The sequence below is a fragment of the Zonotrichia leucophrys genome, chromosome 1, assembly GCF_028769735.1.
Source record: "Zonotrichia leucophrys gambelii isolate GWCS_2022_RI chromosome 1, RI_Zleu_2.0, whole genome shotgun sequence".
Lineage (NCBI taxonomy): Eukaryota > Metazoa > Chordata > Aves > Passeriformes > Passerellidae > Zonotrichia > Zonotrichia leucophrys.
The window spans coordinates 39928689-39945013 of record NC_088169.1 but is presented as its reverse complement, the minus strand read 5'-3'; the positions used below and the strand labels follow the sequence as shown (position 1 = coordinate 39945013).

Sequence of the window (16325 nt, the reverse complement as noted above, 5' to 3'; positions counted from 1 at the left end):
CACACAGCCCCGGGAGCGAGGCCCGCAACCCCGGGGAGAGGGGCTGGCTCTGCCCGAGCATCCCTGCTCTGCCCGGCTGCAGAGAGAGGAGAACCCGCAGGAGAGCCCTATTTACTCGCAGGTTTCTCTGGGCAAAGCCGGAGCACCTCAGCCGCCCCCAACACCTGGGAGGCTGTGGCTGGGTCTGGATTTACCTGCTGACCCCCGGGGGAAAGGGGGTGTTCTGGTCTGTCTCTGCCCCTTGTCTGTTAGTAAGGCACATGCAATACGTAGGAATAATATTTTTATTCATTTGCATGATTTTTTTTTGTTGATTTTATGGGGTTTACAGAGATGAAAAGTTTTAAATTAGCAATTTTTTATTATTATTTAGGAGGTATCATGTGTCATAAAACTGTTGGGCAAGTGTGTGACCCTACGTGTAGCAAATACATAAAAATAGTGATATATCCCCCCGAGCCATAGTTTATAAACCCTGCCATGTCGTAATGTATAGTGCAATCTGTTATTGAAAAAATGCATAAATTAAAAAGTTCGTTTATAAACCAGCACCAATATATCTCTAATAAGATTACATTACATAAATTATTTTTTAAAAAGTTCATACCTCAGTTTATTATTTTCTATTTATTCAAATGGGCTTTGAAAAACGAATAAAAAGCAAATTGAATGAGCTTTAAAAAATTATTTTCTATTCAAGTTTTCGGCTTGTTTTCAAAGTAACGCCTGCTTCTTTAGATCCAACACAACAATATGAAGACAACGTTTAAAGGCTTCCAGAGTGACAGCACCATGCACTGTACTAATAATATAATATCTCTATGAACTATACATAAATTTATATATTATCAGCACCAACACACCGCACGGAGGACATGCAGGAAGAGTCTGTTTCACATTACATCGTTCATTCAAGTAAGCTGAAAAATATAATGATTTCTTTTTTGTACAAACCACATCAGCATAAACAACAATCTATCACCAAAATTAATAAGATAATTCTTTGGTGTGCTCTGTACTGTTACAGGGGAGTCAAAAAAAAAAAAAAAAAGGAAAACAAGGGTGATGTCAGAAAATAAATTAATTTGACTGTACAAAATAATCGCGTTCACATACACGTTATTAACAATGACAAGACGACATCCACCATTCACGGCACACAAAACACATTTCCACAAGCCCTGGGGGAGGGGAGGGGAGGGAGGCTGCTGCCGCTTCTTCTCTCAGGGTCTCTGAGGAGGAATTAGTGCTCTTTACTTCATTTGCGCCCCGCTCCCGACTCCAGGGCTCTGGGCTGGGGTGTTCCCGCAGCCCCTGGCCGCAGGGCTGGCTCTTGGCAGCTTTGGGCAGGCTGGCACCCCGAGCCCAGCCCGTGTCCCCACCCCGGGCTTCCCTCCCAGCAGCTCTGGTCCCCACCTGCCAGGTGACTCTGCCGGGCCACTTCAGGGGGATGCTGAAAAGCACGCAGGCATCAGCTCAGTTGGAGAGATGAAATAATATACATAAAAATAATAATAAAAAGATAATCCCTCTGTGCCTGCCCCCTTCTCCGGGAGTCGTCAGGCCCGGGGGGCTGCTCCCCCTCCCAACCCCCAGAGGGCTGGAGGGAGCATGAGGCAAAATCTTCATCTGAGAGACGAACTTTAAAAAAAAAACAATAATAATCAGAGTAATAATAACATCAACCCCAAGGAAAGCAAAATTCGCAGAGTTTCCGTGTGCTGTTTTTAGGGGGAAAAAAATCAAAAATGTATCACAGTATCACAGTTGTCAAATAGCAGCGTGTTTCTTTTATTCTCTGGCTACGTTCTAGGAGCCATACAAGTACAAACCGTGGAGGAGTGAAAAAGGAGTCCTGCATCTTTTGTCTTTCCTTTCGTAAATCGTTTGCACAATGTTACGGCTAAGGGTGAAAGAAAGGCTGCAGAGAAAATGCCGGGTGCAGGTGGGATCCCCCGACTCGGGAGAGAAACCCTCAGCTACAAAGGAGCTGAACTGCAAGAGGGGCGGGGAAATGCATTTATTTAATTTTATTTTAAGGGATGTGCAACCTGTCCTTGACTAGCCGGAGCTTTAGCAGGTGCTGCTTTACAGTCAAGAGGCTGCTGCTGACCTGGAGCTTTACCCAGGCCAAAGAGGAGGCCCTGGGGTGGCAGCTAAGGTACTTAAGAGCCATTCCAGAGATTGGCTGGGCTCTGCTTGTTTGCAGCCTTCGCCAGCTTAATCTTGTTAAGAGCAATGGGCATGGGCAGAGTGGAAGATGGGCATCTCCATTGACACCGTCCCCCTGCAAAACTGTGCGGCTCGGGTGGCTGGGACAGCCCAGCCTGGCGTTATTAATGCTTTTATTTACAAAAAAAAAAAAAAAGGTCCGAGTCTCTTTAATTAAATTAGTTACCATACAAACACCATAGGGTTTCGTACATGGAATAAATAGCGCGAGTCAAACCTGATGGCACTTCCACGGCAGCGCCCCGTGCCAGGTGGCTGCCTCTGCGGCCCGGGCCAGTGCGGTGGGGCCGGGGCCACCGGCAGCTTGGCACGGCTCGGCACGGCCCTAGGGAGCAGTTCTGCCTCCCGAGGTCCTGTGGGGCTCATCCTCCTCGGATGCCGGGGAGGTGCCGCGGCTGGAGGGGGTGCGGGGCCGGCGGGGCGCGCCCCCGGCCTGGCAGACGTACCACTCGCTGAGGTCGGTGACCGGCGGCGAGAGCGCGGCGCGGCGGCCGCGGGGCGGCTCGGCGGCCGGCTCTGCCTCGGGGGGCAGCGGGCCGTCGGGGGGCCCCGCCGCCGCGTAGCCCTGCGAGCCCGGCGGCGGGGAGGGCGGCGGCGACTTGCAGTGGATCTTCATGTGCTTCCGCAGGGAGCTGGGGTGCGTGTAGGACTTGTCGCAGCCGCGGATCTTGCAGTAGTAGGGCTTGTCCGAGGTGTGCACGTGGGAATGCTTCTTGCGGTCGCTGCTGTTGGCGAACTTCCTCTCGCAGCCGTCGAACTCGCACTTGAAGGGCTTCTCCCCTGCGGGGACACAGGGGACACACGGCACCGTCACCGGCCCTGCTCGCAGCCCCTCCGCAGCGCGGCCTGCGGGGCGAGCGGCGAGGGCAAACATCCCCCTTCCCTCCTTTTCCTCCCCTCGCCCTTCTTTCCTCCCCCTTCGCGACAGTCCTGACATGCCCGAGGTTTCCGACTTTTCCCCCGTGTTTTGCTGCCTGTCACACGTCGCTGGCAGCCCTCAGGCCCCGAGTCCCGGGCTGGCGGCGGCAGGGCCCCCCCGGCCTTGTTTGCCCTCGGCGGCGCTCCCCTCGCACACGAGAATCCTTCATTACCGCTCTAATGACCGAGCCCAAACAAAACCTCTCAATGCCTTTGCCTGCGAGGGCTGGCGTTCGCCGGCAGCCTGGCTCGCCTGGCACATCTCCTGCGTAATCCTTTCCCAATGGGCACTGCGCTGGAGGAATAATTAGTTTGGGGAAAATAAAAGTAACACCTGTTTAAGCATCCCGACACAAAGGAGGGAGCACCCGCAGCCCGGACTGGGAACCTGCAAGTTGGGGGCACCAGCCGAGACATCGGAGATGAGGGCAGCGTAACTGCTCACCCTGGGCAAATTTGGGTCTAAACGTGTGCGGGTGATGTACTTTGAAGAGTTTTTACACATTGCCTAACAGTTAAAGGGGTTGTGAAAATCAGCCCGGGGCTGTTAGCCTGGCGTAGCTCTCTCACACGCGCTCGTCTCCTGCAGCACACCCTGGAACACAGATGTTCTGCTGCTTATAGCCGTGTCCTTCCCCATAGCTCCGAGCAGACCCTTCCTCGCAGATCCCGAATGGGGCTGGGTAAATGCCTCTTGCTGAGACACCAGAGGAAAAAGAAAAAAGTGGCAGATCCCTGTACGGAAGCTTCTTGCAGCGAGTTTTTCTCACTCTGCCGTGCTACACGGGAGTCCAGCACAGACAGACTTGCACTGATAATCTTTGTCATTACTATTGAGTCCCTTTAGACGTGGCTGATATGTATTTTCAGATGTGATTTGCTCTGAGGGCTCAGAAATAACAACCCAGCAGCTCTCTCGGTGGACATTTTCTCCTTACTAGCAAGCGATTTTTACTACTCCTCCCCTTTGCAAGATCGTATTGCGTTTATTATTTATTAAAATAATAATGGGACTAAGAAAACTATTTTTATTTTTAGAAGCAATTTCTTGGCTGTTACTATAGAAACATACACCTCCACAGCTTATTTATGCATCAATTTGTTCAATTAAAATCGGCTCACCTACCACCAATGTGGTAGCACTAGAAAGTGCAAGGTTTATCTTAAAAAAAAAAAAAAAAAAAAAAAGAGAAAGAGAAAAAAAATTAAATTGTGCCTCATGGGTTTTAAGTGCATGAAAACCTCGCACACCCCTGAGACAAGCTTCCAGTCACTTCGTTTGTTCATTAATTACTATTAATTTTCCTGGGAAAACAAAGCAAATCTCCCAGAGGTTTTGGGCAGTTTCTAACTGTGTTACCCCAATGCTGAAGGCTCACACATTCTGCTGCTGGCTGTGCCCGGCAGAGCCCGAAGCCCCCTGAGAAATGCTCCAACCAGCTAGACCAAACAGTGTCCACTCCCTCAGGGTTTTAGGGAAGTGCCTTTCCACCCGGATTCACGCGTGGGCACCCTCCCCAGACTCCAGATCGCCACGACAAAATTCCCCATAAGTCCAGGACTGGCGAAGGTCCCGGTGTGTCCCCGTTGTGCTGACGAGGGCACACGTCAGAGTTTAACCATTTGTAGGTGGTTTCAACCCACGGAAGGGGGCGAGATGCCGGGCGCCGTCCCCTCACTCCTCCTGGCACCAGCAGTGCGGGTGGAAGGGAGAGGTACAGATGGGGCTCGGGATCACTTTTTTGGAAGGTCTAGGAATCGCTGGAAGGAAGCCTGAGCATCGTCCTTGGCAAGGAGAAAGCAAAATTGCAGAAGGGACTAGGTCCCGATTCCCCGTGGAATGCACCGGGTTTGGGAATAGTGATTTGTCCCCAGAACAGGGCAGCAGCTGCAGAGCTTGCTGTGCAGCCCCCCGGAGGATGCTTCTGAGGTAAAAGTAAAAAAAAAAAAAAAAAAAAAAAAAAAAAAGGGGAGAAAAAGGTCCCAAACAACAAACGCTTCCTGAATTACTGAAATACTCTTCTTCCTCAAGAATTACCAGAAATATGCAAAACCGCCTAATGATGCAATTATAATGCTATTATTTTTTCCCCCGGGCGCGCCAAATGCCCATAATATACGAATAGTTTGTAAATCTCTCCTGCTCCCTGGCTGCACATGACTAAGTTAAAGCCGAAGTGGCAAAATGACAGTAATTAATCTGATAGGAAGGGGCAGAAAGTTTAGGATCCCTTGTCCACTCGAAGGCGTGGGGAGAAATACGTAGGGAAAGGCTCCTGTCGCCTTTGCCCTCCCATGGGCAGAGATGTCATTAGGGGTGGGATATTGCCCCTCTCCCCGAGGGCTGCTTTGGTGCAACGATAGAGTGCATCTATCCACTCTGCGTGGACAGAGCCTTTCTTCGTGGGCTCACGCACACACATCCTCCCGGGGACTGCGGGTAGCTGAAAACTTCTCCAAATTTTCTTTGCAAGAAGCCACGTCCCACGCATTGTCTCGGGGCAATGCTCGACCTCATCTAAGAGCTGCAAACTGTGCTACGCATTCGAGTTTTGGTGGGGGGCTCTTTTTCCCGGCTGAACCTCTTTGCCTCCACGCAAGCTTCTTTTCCCACCTCCCTCCCGCCTGCCCCTTGGAGCTGAGATGGGTAAGGAGTTGAGGAGCCCAGAAAAGTCCGCGGTGAACTTTAGTTTTTCGAACAGATCACAAAACCGCGGGCCTCCAGCTAACTCATTCCGCGGTGTCGTTAACACAACAACAACAAAAAGTGTCAGACCTTGCCCCCTCCTCTGCCCCGGAGGAATCTCCCCACACACCATGCCCGGCTCGGGGTGTAGAGCGCCAGGCACCCTCAGGGCTCCGCTGCTACACACGGGCTCGTGCCTGACATATTCTGGAGATAAAAATCTATAATCCTTTCAGCCATGGGCCATTTGGTTTTACATCGGAAAAACACGTTGTACGGTCGCCGCTTTTCTCTTCCCGAGCAGCAAACAATAAATCAAGAAAGCAATTACGGCAACTCCACTTCCTTAAGTATTCTCCAAGGAATAATATTTGTCTGCCACTATAAATCCCGGCTTCGTTCGTTTTCGGCAGTATTTTACACCCAGATGGAAATGCGTATTTCGGGAGTGGCGAAGAATGAGGAGAAAGTGGAGGAAAAAACCCAACCCAAAAAAAAAAACAAAAAAAAAAAAACCAAAACAAAAAAAACCAAACAAAACAAAAAAAAAACATCAAAACCAAACCCAAAAAAATAAAAAACACTAAAAGTCTCAAAGACACCCTAAGCCCTTCCAGGGGCCCCCGCCTGTTCCCCGAGGCGTTCTCCGGGGGTGCCGCTCCCTCCTCCCGTACCCCGCCGAGCACTCGGGGAGACTTTGAAGTTTGCTTCTCAGATCCACAAAGGGAGGGCAGCGTCCTCCGGTGAGAGCCTTCCCCCGCCTCGCTCCCTGCTCCCGGCTCCGCGGGCACTGCCGCCGGCGGCAGCAGCCCAGGCAGCGCCCGGAGCCGCGGCACCGGCGGCACTCCGGTAGCCCGGCGGCACGGGCAGTCCCGGCAGCGCAGCGCCCTCAGCATCCCCCGTGGTTCCGCAACACCGGTAGCCCAGGCCGGGGGGCACACCCGGCAGCATCGCTGGTCCCGCTAGCAGGGACAGTCCCGGAGCGGGGCAGCCCCAGAGCGCTGGTCACAGGGCAGCCCGGCAGCGCCGGTAGCACCGGCAGCCCCGAGCACCGGCACCGCCGCCCGCAGCGCAGGGGAACTGCGCCCCCAAGAGCCCCCGCGGCCCCATCTCCGCCGGGCCAAGCGGCACCCGCCCGGCTCCGTCCCCGCCGACAGAAGCGGCAGGAAGGGCAGAACCGCCGTCCTCCGGCGTGCCGGGGGGACGGGGCAAAGCGCAGCGCCTCCCATCCCGGGGAGAGCCCCCCGGAGCGCCCCGGACAAGGGCGGCGGGAGCAGGGAAGGGCGAGCGCTCATCCTCTCCTCGCTCTTCCGCAGGGGCTGCTGCTCATCTTCGCCCGGCTCCGCGTTATTTATTAATCGGTGTATTTATCCGGTGCTGCCGGGATGCGGGAGGTGGGCAGCGGAGGGGGTGGGGGTGGGGAGGGAGCTGCCCAAGGTGAAGGGGGGGCTGGAGGGGGGGACGCGACACGTGTGTGCAGGGCAGAGGGGCCGGGTGCGTGTACGTAGCTCTGTGTGCGTGGCCCGTGTGCTGCCGAATTACTTATTCATGAAAAAGTCACATGTTCGGCGGTGCGTAGGAGAGGAGGAAAAGAGGAGGAAAGGGGAGAAAAAAAAATGAAGGAAGGAAACCCTTGCGGGGAGGGGGGGTGGGGGTGTGAAGAACAACCCACCTGTATGAGTCCGCTTGTGGATCTTGAGGTTTTCAGAGCGAGCGAAGACCTTCCCGCAGCCGGGGAAGGGGCAAGGGAAGGGCTTCTCTCCCGTGTGTACTCGGATGTGGTTGATGAGTTTGTATTTCGCTTTGAAGGGCTTGCCTTCACGGGGACACTCCTCCCAGTAGCACACGTGGCTGCTCTGCTCGGGCCCACCGACGTGCTCCACGGTGACATGGCTCACCAGCTCCTGCATCGTGCTGAAAGTTTTGGAGCAAGGCTTCCTAGCGCCCGGTGGCGGCGGCGGAGGTGGAGGAGGCGGCTCCCGGTCGATCCACTTGCAGATCAGCTCTTGCTTGATGGGCTGTCGCATGTATCGCAGGAAGGCCCCGGCCGCCGCCGCCGCCGCGGCCCCGACGTGGCCATGGTGGTGGTGGTGGTGATGATGGTGGTGGTGGGGATGGGGGTGGTGCGGGTGCCCGTGCCCGGCCGCCGCCAGGTTGAGGTTGACGGAGCCGTAGCCTTGCAGCGCCGAGGAGGAGGAGGAGGCGGCGGCGGCCCCGTAGTGCGCCTCGGCGCGCCCGTAGAGCTCCCCGGCGGCGGCGGCCGCCAGCCCCAGACGCATCTGCCCGTTGAGCGGCGGGTGGCGGCCGGCGGGCGCGCCCTGCTCGCCGGGCGGCGGCGGCGGGAAGGCGGCGTGCGCCCCGTCGGTCGCGCCGTAGGTGCCGGCGGCCGAGATGAAGACGCCGTGCGGCGGCGGATGCGGAAGGTGGGGGGAGCCGGCGGGCGGGTGCTGCTCGCCCAGCGCCCCGTGCACGGCGGCGGCGGCGGGCAGCTCCCGCCGCAGGAGAAAGTCCCGGCCCGCCGCCTCCCCCGACGGGTATCCCGGGAGGGCGGCGGCGGGAGGCGCGTAGGCGGCGGCGGTGGTGGCGGCGGCGGCGGTGGCGGCGGCGGCGGCGGCGGTGGTGGCGGCGGGCGCGGCGAAGGCGGCGGCGGTGAGCGCCTCGGGCGTGAGCTTGAGGGCGGCGGGCTGCGCCATGTGCTCGGGTCCGAGCGGCGTGAGGGCGCCGCCGGGGTCGCCGCCCGCGTCCCCGGGGTGGAGGTGGGCCGCGTGGTGGGGGTGGACGTGGTGGTTCCCCAGCCCCGGGAAGCCTGTCATGTTCTGGTGAGGATGGGGCTGAGCCGCTGCCAAATCCGCTAATCTCAGTGTCGGGTTCCTCTTGCTCAAAGGGGGCTCCATAACGACACAGCCAAGCCCATCTACGCTCGCTGTTGTTATTTTTTTCCCTTTACCCGCCTTCAAAAACATGTATATATTAAGCGGCTCTTTAACTTCTTTTGTCTGCGCTCCGAGCCCCGCGCATCCCTGGCCCCGCTCTGCCCGCCCGCGATTGGCAGAGCCCTCACCACACTTCGGCGGCGCGCTGGGGAATACGGCTCGGACACCGCGCCGGAGGGATTGGACGGACGGCGATGATTGGCAGCGGCCGGGGCCCCGCGATTGGCTCCCTTTCAGGCCGCCGGCGCAGCGGGGATCCGCCCCCGCCGCCCCCCCGGGCCCCCCCGCGCCGCCCCCCGAAGTTGCACTCGCAAAACTTCGCGGGGCCCGACGGGCGCGCCCGGCGCCTCCCCCGCCGCCCCCCGCCGGCAGCACCGGGCAGCAGCAGCCGCCTCCGCTCCCCGGGCACCGGACGGGGCGCCCCGCTCAGGTGCTCCGCCGTGTTTACGTTTGCGGGGCCGTGGGGTTTCTCTCCTCGCCTGGCGGCGCGGCTGCTGCCCGGCTCTGCGCTCAGTTCCCTTATCTTTTTTATTTTTTTTTGGAGGGCCGCGTTCATTCATGGATGAGGCGGGAAAGCGCTCCCTCCTGCAACAATGTGCGCAACCCCACGCCCACGCGAGGCCGAGCCTGTGCGTACTCATGCCCAAGGCACCGCTGGGAGAAGGCGGCCAAAGTTTCCCTGAAAAGAAAACGGCGGGGGTTGGGATTCCTTTCCTTTACAAAATAAACGAGTGAGCGGGGAGGGGAGGAGGAGGGGGGCAATGGCACATGTTAGAGCCAAGTTTTGGGAGCCTGCGCTCGCTGCCGCTTTGGGGCTCCCTCCTCCCGCAGCGGCTTCCCGGGGCATCCCGGGGAGACCCCCCCCCCACTCCCCTCGGCTGTCCCACAGCCGGATTCCGGGCAGCTGCATCCCCTCCAGCCCTCATTCAGCAGCGGCGAAATAGAGATGAAACCCCCGCAGCGCTACTGGCCCCGAGCATAAATGCTCCTCGACTCCTTCGGATGTCCGAAGGGTAGGGTGGGAAACGGGGGAGTCTCCGGCTGGCGTGTGTCGGCCCCGAGCAGCTGCCCCAGAGGAAAAGGCAGGAAAAGTGGGAGCTCTCCTGCAAGGGGGCAGAGGTAAAGGACGGGCGGGGACAGCGATGGGACCGCCCCTGGGGTGCGGGGTGTGCTGCTCCTCGAAAGCGAAGCTCTTTGTGGAGCGCCGAAATTGGCCCTTCGGTACAAAGGATGCTGCTGCTCTTTGAGGGAGTTGATTAGGCAAGGCCGGGATTTCCCTGCGAGCCAAAAGGGGAAAGGAGCACTGTCGCGACTTTTCTGAGGGAGGAGAAGTAGCTTTTACTGATATGTCATCTGCTTTCTTTAGGCTGTTGGTGCCCCTGGGAATGCCTTGAGCTCCCGGGCTCATGGAAAGTGCAGCCAAGCTGGCTGCCCTTGCCTGCCTGCGGGGCAGCCAGGGACTCTCCTCCGCCTCTCCGGGAGAGGAAACGGGGCAGGGGACGCCAGCGGACCCACACGCACCTCCGGCTCTCCCCGGCCACCGAATCCCCTTGACGAAACTACATCTATGCGTCTTGGCCGCTTCCCCGTGCCAAGCCACGTTCAAAGGAAGCCCCGTGCTGGTCCGGCATTTCCTGGGCCAGGCTTCAGGCTCTCCCTCCTCTGCCCCTCGCGGGGGAAAATCTCGCAGGATTTGGCCCACGGCTGCCAAAAGGGGGGCGAGAGGCTCTAGGGGGAGCTCAAGGGAGAGAGAGAGACCCGCCGGTTCCCTCCCTTCTCTCCCCCACGGGAGACGAGCCAGTGCTCCCGGCTCGTGTGGCAGCCGCGGGAGTTTCAGTGATGCTGCAAGGCAAGGAATGGGAATAAATGATCCCTGGGTTTTTAAAAGCGGCTGCTCGATGGTTTTATTGCACAGTAAAAACTTCACGCAAAGTAGCCGTACGTCTGTATGGGTATTTATACACATGTATTTTCTACACGTCCAGCCAAATAATGCCCTTCCTCCCCAAATTCTGGGTGCCTTGCTGGAGCAAGATCCAGAGATGGAATGGTTTGATGGGAGATGCTGTGGAGGTGAACAACAAGTATCACAGCTCCGTGGAACCTTCTGCACGCTCCCTGTCCCTCTCCTGTTAAACGCAGGTGATGTGTATCTGTCATCGATTTAATATGTCTTAATTCAAATATATACCCCGATCAATTTCTTTTTATGAGAGGCCATAAAAAAATGGAATTATTTTATAGCTGGCTAATAGGCAGCTGACCTGTGACTGTGGGAGGGAGGGGTTGATGGAGACTCACGTGGAAATTCGCTCATTTTTAGGACTGGCTGCAAACGCCGGGCAGAGAAGGTGGCTGCCCGCGCAGGGACTGTTTTGGACGCTGCCAGCTCCAGAAGAGCCATGGAGAATTTAAAGCCCATTAACTCACCGACACCAGCTCAGGCCCGGGCTGCCGCTGCCCCCGGGCTGCAGCAGAGGGGAGGCGTGCTGTGCTGCCCCCACAGCCCCCCACAACCCCAGAGCCCCCGTCGGGGGTCGGAACGAGCCCCGCTCCCGCGGCGGAGCCGGCTGCACAGCCCTCCCGCAGGGCTCCGCTCGCCGGCAAACCTGCCAAGGGACATCGCGGGAGGCTGCAGAGGCGGGGTGAAAGCCTGGAAGCCTTCACATTTATTTCGTAAAGCTTCCTCTATAAACTGAGCTCGGGCTATCGGCTTTAGGAGGTGTTTAACCGTAAAACGCTGTGCTGTGAGCTGCATTATGTAAATGTATGCTAATGATCATGAACACCATTTACAAACAATCGTCTTAATGCACGTCTTATTGATAGTTAGGGAGCGGGGAGCAATATTTTATAAGGTGTAAAACATTCTTCTGGGGAGCCATTGGAAAGGGAGCGCGATTGCTGCTTTCCCCGGGAAGAGCTGCTAGGCTCCCCAAATACGCCAGGAAAGCCTGCTCTCCTCCCGAGCCGTCGCGGGTGGCTTTCCACGCCCGTGGTGCTGCTCTGCTGCTCGTGGGGAGCCTGTGGCACGGTGCCCTCCCCGAACGTGCTCCATCGGAGGTGGAGTCCGCCCGCAGCGGGACGGAGCGCCCCGAGGCACAGCCCCGTGGGGACCCACACGGGCAGGACGGACCCACGGCACCCTGCCCACCGTCCCGTCAGGGGGATTGCACGGAGACGCCGGCACTTCGGCCGAGAGCGGGAGGCTGCCCAGAGGCACGAAAGGGAAAGAGAGTAGCGATATGGCAGTGAGACTCCCCACCTCTTCCCTATGGAGGGGCTCAGCGGATGGATAGCTTGCACTCTTAAGAATTAAACTTCTCCTATGCCAAATGTCGTCGCTCCGTGCGTCCAGGCGGGAACCTGAGGCTGTCACAAGGATCCGGAGCTAGGGGCTGTCGGGGCCGGGACCCGCCGCACCTTTGGGAGAGGGATTTAGGAGCATTAAGTTCCGGAGCTGTCGTGTTCAGTGCGCGCATCGCCAGGAAAAGAGGGGCCATCCCCTTTGGGGTTTGCTCAGTTAGGGACAAAAGAAGGAAAAAAAAAATCCTATCTATCTATCTATCTATCTATCTATCTATCTATCTATCTATCTATCTATCTATCTATCCATATATAGAAAGAAAGAAAGAGATAAAGAGAGAGGCGGTCTCAGGAAACCCAGGCCAAATTTTGCTCTGCTCTCTCTCTCTTTCCCACTTCCCCTCTCTCTGAACGTCACCGTTGGAAGAAGCTGTTGAGATAAATCAAATAGTGACACTTTGACGGCTTTACTTGTATAAGCAATATGGTTACCATATGGCATTGTTATTTATGAATGACAGCATAAATTGTATTACAAAGTCCATCGCGCTTTATTGGGACGCTTCTCCCCTGCCTCTAACGTTTATATGGGCATCTCCAGATGGAAAAAGGTGCATCTAATAAAGGCCGGCAGTGCTGCGGCAGACCCATTTCGGGGGCGTTGTGCCGGGTCTGCGCTGCCTGCAGAATGAGCGGCGCAGTGGGGCAGGGCGCACAAAATCCGCGGCGCTGCGCGTCCCTCAGCCGCAGCTGGGCAGGGCAGGGGCACCGGCTGCCGCTCGGCCGAGGTTCCCGTCTTGGAAAAAAAGTGCTACACTGCTCCTGGCCCCCGCCGTCCCACGGCATTGCCGCCGAGAGCGGGGGTTTATACATATACAAGTGCAACAGAAGGAACAATAAATATTAATGGCACGAAAGCGAGGTGCTCCTTCCTTCTGCCCCTGCCTAGTGTATTTTTTCCTTTTTTTCCCTTCTTTTTTTTTTTTTTTTTTTTTTTTTTAAGCGTTTAAAAGTTATAGCTTTGGCTGAGATTTTCATTATTTCCCCTATTTCTTTTACATTACTCTGCCGGTAGAGCCTGACAAAGAACTTTTGTCTCGAAGTGTGTGTTTTACAGAGGGAGGCTAGAGGACAACACATGTGGTCTTCACGGGTCATAGGTCGAACGGCCTAGAAGTGGCTCGGATCGGCACCATCAAAGCTAACCTGCAACTTAATATCCTGTTGATGAGCTTGTTGAATTTATGAGTGTCTGTGATACAGACAACGGTGCAAGTGATGCTGCTCAACGGGCCCCTTCTCGCCAGGCTGCGGGCCGGCCACAATCCCCCGCTCGCCCCGCATCTCGTCCCGTTACTGCGCTGGAAGGCTGAATTTTGGGGGAAGGACACCCTCTTCCCCCTTTCCCTCTCCCTCTCACATGCACACACACCCGTCCCCGGTAGGTCCTTCCGCCTCTTTTCCCGACGAGGCCGTCGCCAGCCGAATCCTCCCGCGGGCAGAGCCCCCGGCCCCACCGCAGCCTGCGCCCCCACTGCGGCACCCACGGCTGCCAGAGAGAAAGAGGGCACGGAGAAAGGGGGGGCACGGAGCCTCCCCAGAGGGCGGTGACGCCTCTCGGGAAAAGGGTCAGAAGGAGAAGGCGATGTATACAGTTCAGAGGAAACAAGAAATTGCTCTCCCCTCGTCCCGCCTCTCCCCCTCCACACCCCTCTCCAGCTCCCTTCGCATCACCAGCCCGTAAGAACAAGACAAGAGTAGTTTTAAAGCGGATTTCGGAAAACTTACAAAGACGGGAAAGCTTTCCCGGGGAAGCTGACGTTTGCTCTGTAGGTCTGGCACCTCCAGAAACCTGTTGAAAAACTTCTTTCAATAAAACAGTTTACCACCGACTTGGGGTGACCGCTCGCTTTCCCCCCCGAGAGCTGCCCTGAGCCGCAGGCTGTGTTCGTGGAGGTGGCCCGACAAGGGAGTGCGGGGCTGGCCGCGGTGCCTCTGCCCCCCTCCCTTCTTCCCTTCCTCCCTCGCTCCTTCCCTTGTTACCCTGTGACATGGGGGAAAGGGGTTTTGCGGTTCAGAGGCAAATAAAGCACTTCTTAGGAGGGACGGCGACGTGACTTTGAACTTGGATCAGCTCCTCTGTTTCCTGCAGAGAGAGTGGGGCTGGAGCCCTGAAAGAATAGCAGAGAGCGGCCAGCCAGCGGGGGCTCCGGATGGAATTCACTGCGTCCCCCCGAAAGCGCCCCGATGCCGGCACCGCTGAGCAGGCAGAGCCAGGGGCGAGGGAGGGAAGGCAGGAAATGCAGAAAAAATAAGGTAAGGAGAAGAAAGAAAAAGGAGACAAAATGATAAAAGAAATGAAGAAATGAATAGCAGAAAAATTAAAAGAAAGAAAGGGAAGGAAGAAAGGGAAGGAAGAAAGGGAAGGAAGAAAAGGAAGGAAGGAAGGAAGGAAGGAAGGAAGGAAGGAAGGAAGGAAGGAAGGAAGGAAGGAAGGAAGGAAGGAAGGAAGGAAGGAAGGAAGGGAAGGAAGGAAGGAAGGAAGGAAGGAAGGAGGAAGGAAGGAAGGAAGGAAGGAAGGAAGGAAGGAAGAAGGAAGGAAGGAAGGAAGGAAGGAAGGAAGAAGAAGGAAGAGAAGAAGGAAAGGAAGGAAGAGAAGGAAAGGAAGGAAGGAAGGAAGGAGAAGAAGAAGAAGAAGAAAGAGAAGAGAGAGAAGAAGAAGAAGAAGAAAGAAGAAAAGAAGAGAGAAGAAGAGAAAAAGAAAGAAAGAAAGAAAGAAAGAAAGAAAGAAAGAAAGAAAGAAAGAAAGAAAGAAAGAAAGAAAGAAAGAAAGAAAGAAAGAAAGAAAGAAAGAAAGAAAGAATCGAGAAGGTAGATATTTGTATGATTATTCACCTTTGCTATTTTTTTTCCCAAAACTGTTTTGAACTGCCAATTTTCTTACACATATTTATTATTTTTCTAATCTCAGTTGTAGTAAATTCTTTTAAATCGGGGCAGGGGGGAAGTGTTTGCGAACGTCCAGTTTTCTGTGTGATTTTTATCACTGATCTGGAGGCAGACGATGCAGGAGACCAAGCTTTCCTCTTCAGCTTGGGCTCTCGAAATCCCCAGCAACGGTGGAGGACTCCGCTCAGACCTCCGCCTCTAAATCTTTTCAGGGAAGGAAAATAGAATTTGTTCGCGGTCTGTTCCTGGGAGCCTGGGGGGTCAGGACAAGGATAGCATATGCTCCCAAGCTACAGCCTGGAAAGGCAAGATCTGGGGAGCAGACACTCCTGCCTGCAAAGGCAGGACAGAATGACAGCGAGCAAAGAGAAAAAGGCTGTTGGCATCAGAGGTGCAGCTCTGCATTAATATTCGGTTTCTCTCCTATTGCCCATTTCCGATTAGAAGGAATCCCACTTTTTCCCAATTTAAATCCTCGCCTTGTTCAAAGACTAATGTCCGGTACCGGCACATTTCAAACACTTTCGTACAGTCTTGGAAATATTTTAACCATTTAGTGACAATGATGGGAAAGACCTTATTTGGTAGGCAGTGTTACCTTTGCCTGCCTTCCTTCCTTCCTGCTATCCATCCATCCATCCATCCATCCATCCATCCATCCATCCATCCATCATCTCTCTTTGTAAAGCTCACGCTTGGACGCTGTGGGTCCAGGTTTGAGCCTGCCTGTGTCTGATGTGGGATTTAATGCCATGAGGGGCCATAGGAGGAATGTCGAAGGGAGAATTTCAAAAAGACCCCTCGAACCACAAAAACCCTTATATTTTGGGTTGCTTCTCTGCCAAGCAGAGAGCTGATGGGTACGGAGATGCAAGGTTTCGCGCAGGGTGGTTAAGACGACAAATGTTATGCCAGGCTTTGATTTTTACAAAGCCTTATTTATTGGGTGAGCTGCTGGCCTCGAGATGATTATTTTTCAGCCACTACAAAACAAACCGAATCAGGGGCCAGACGTGTATTTACTGGAGGGGGAGGGGAAGGGGACTTGTTTGCTCTGTGTGTGTGCGGGTGCGTGTGTGTGTGTGTGTGTGTGTGTGTGTGCCGGCTTTATGCTTTTTATTCCTGCCATGTAAGAATCCGGTTTCCAAATAACAATGGCAGGGTGGGGTTTTGGGTTGTGATTTTTTTTTCATGTTTATTTTTGTTTCTTTTTTCAAGAAAGAGAAAAGACAAGGAAAACTCCTAAAGCATCTGCTCTCAGATACCCATTCACAACACATGCAGATCGCAGATCGACTTCT

General features: G+C 55.3%; 1 protein-coding gene and 1 long non-coding RNA gene across 2 annotated transcripts; one reads left to right on the top strand and one right to left on the bottom strand.

The window, feature by feature from the left end:
* Positions 1 to 858: 858 nt before the first annotated feature.
* On the bottom strand, positions 859 to 8806 carry ZIC5 (Zic family member 5). The gene is given in 4 exon segments (XM_064712210.1): positions 859 to 3012; positions 7509 to 8400; positions 8403 to 8475; positions 8477 to 8806. Coding segments are annotated over 4 exon segments (1743 nt in total). The 5' UTR covers positions 8800 to 8806; the 3' UTR covers positions 859 to 2557.
* On the top strand, positions 8786 to 10656 carry LOC135447289 (uncharacterized). The gene is made up of 2 exons (XR_010440050.1): positions 8786 to 9398; positions 10136 to 10656. It is a non-coding gene; the product is annotated as an uncharacterized LOC135447289 (long non-coding RNA).
* The last annotated feature ends 5669 nt before the right edge of the window (positions 10657 to 16325 follow it).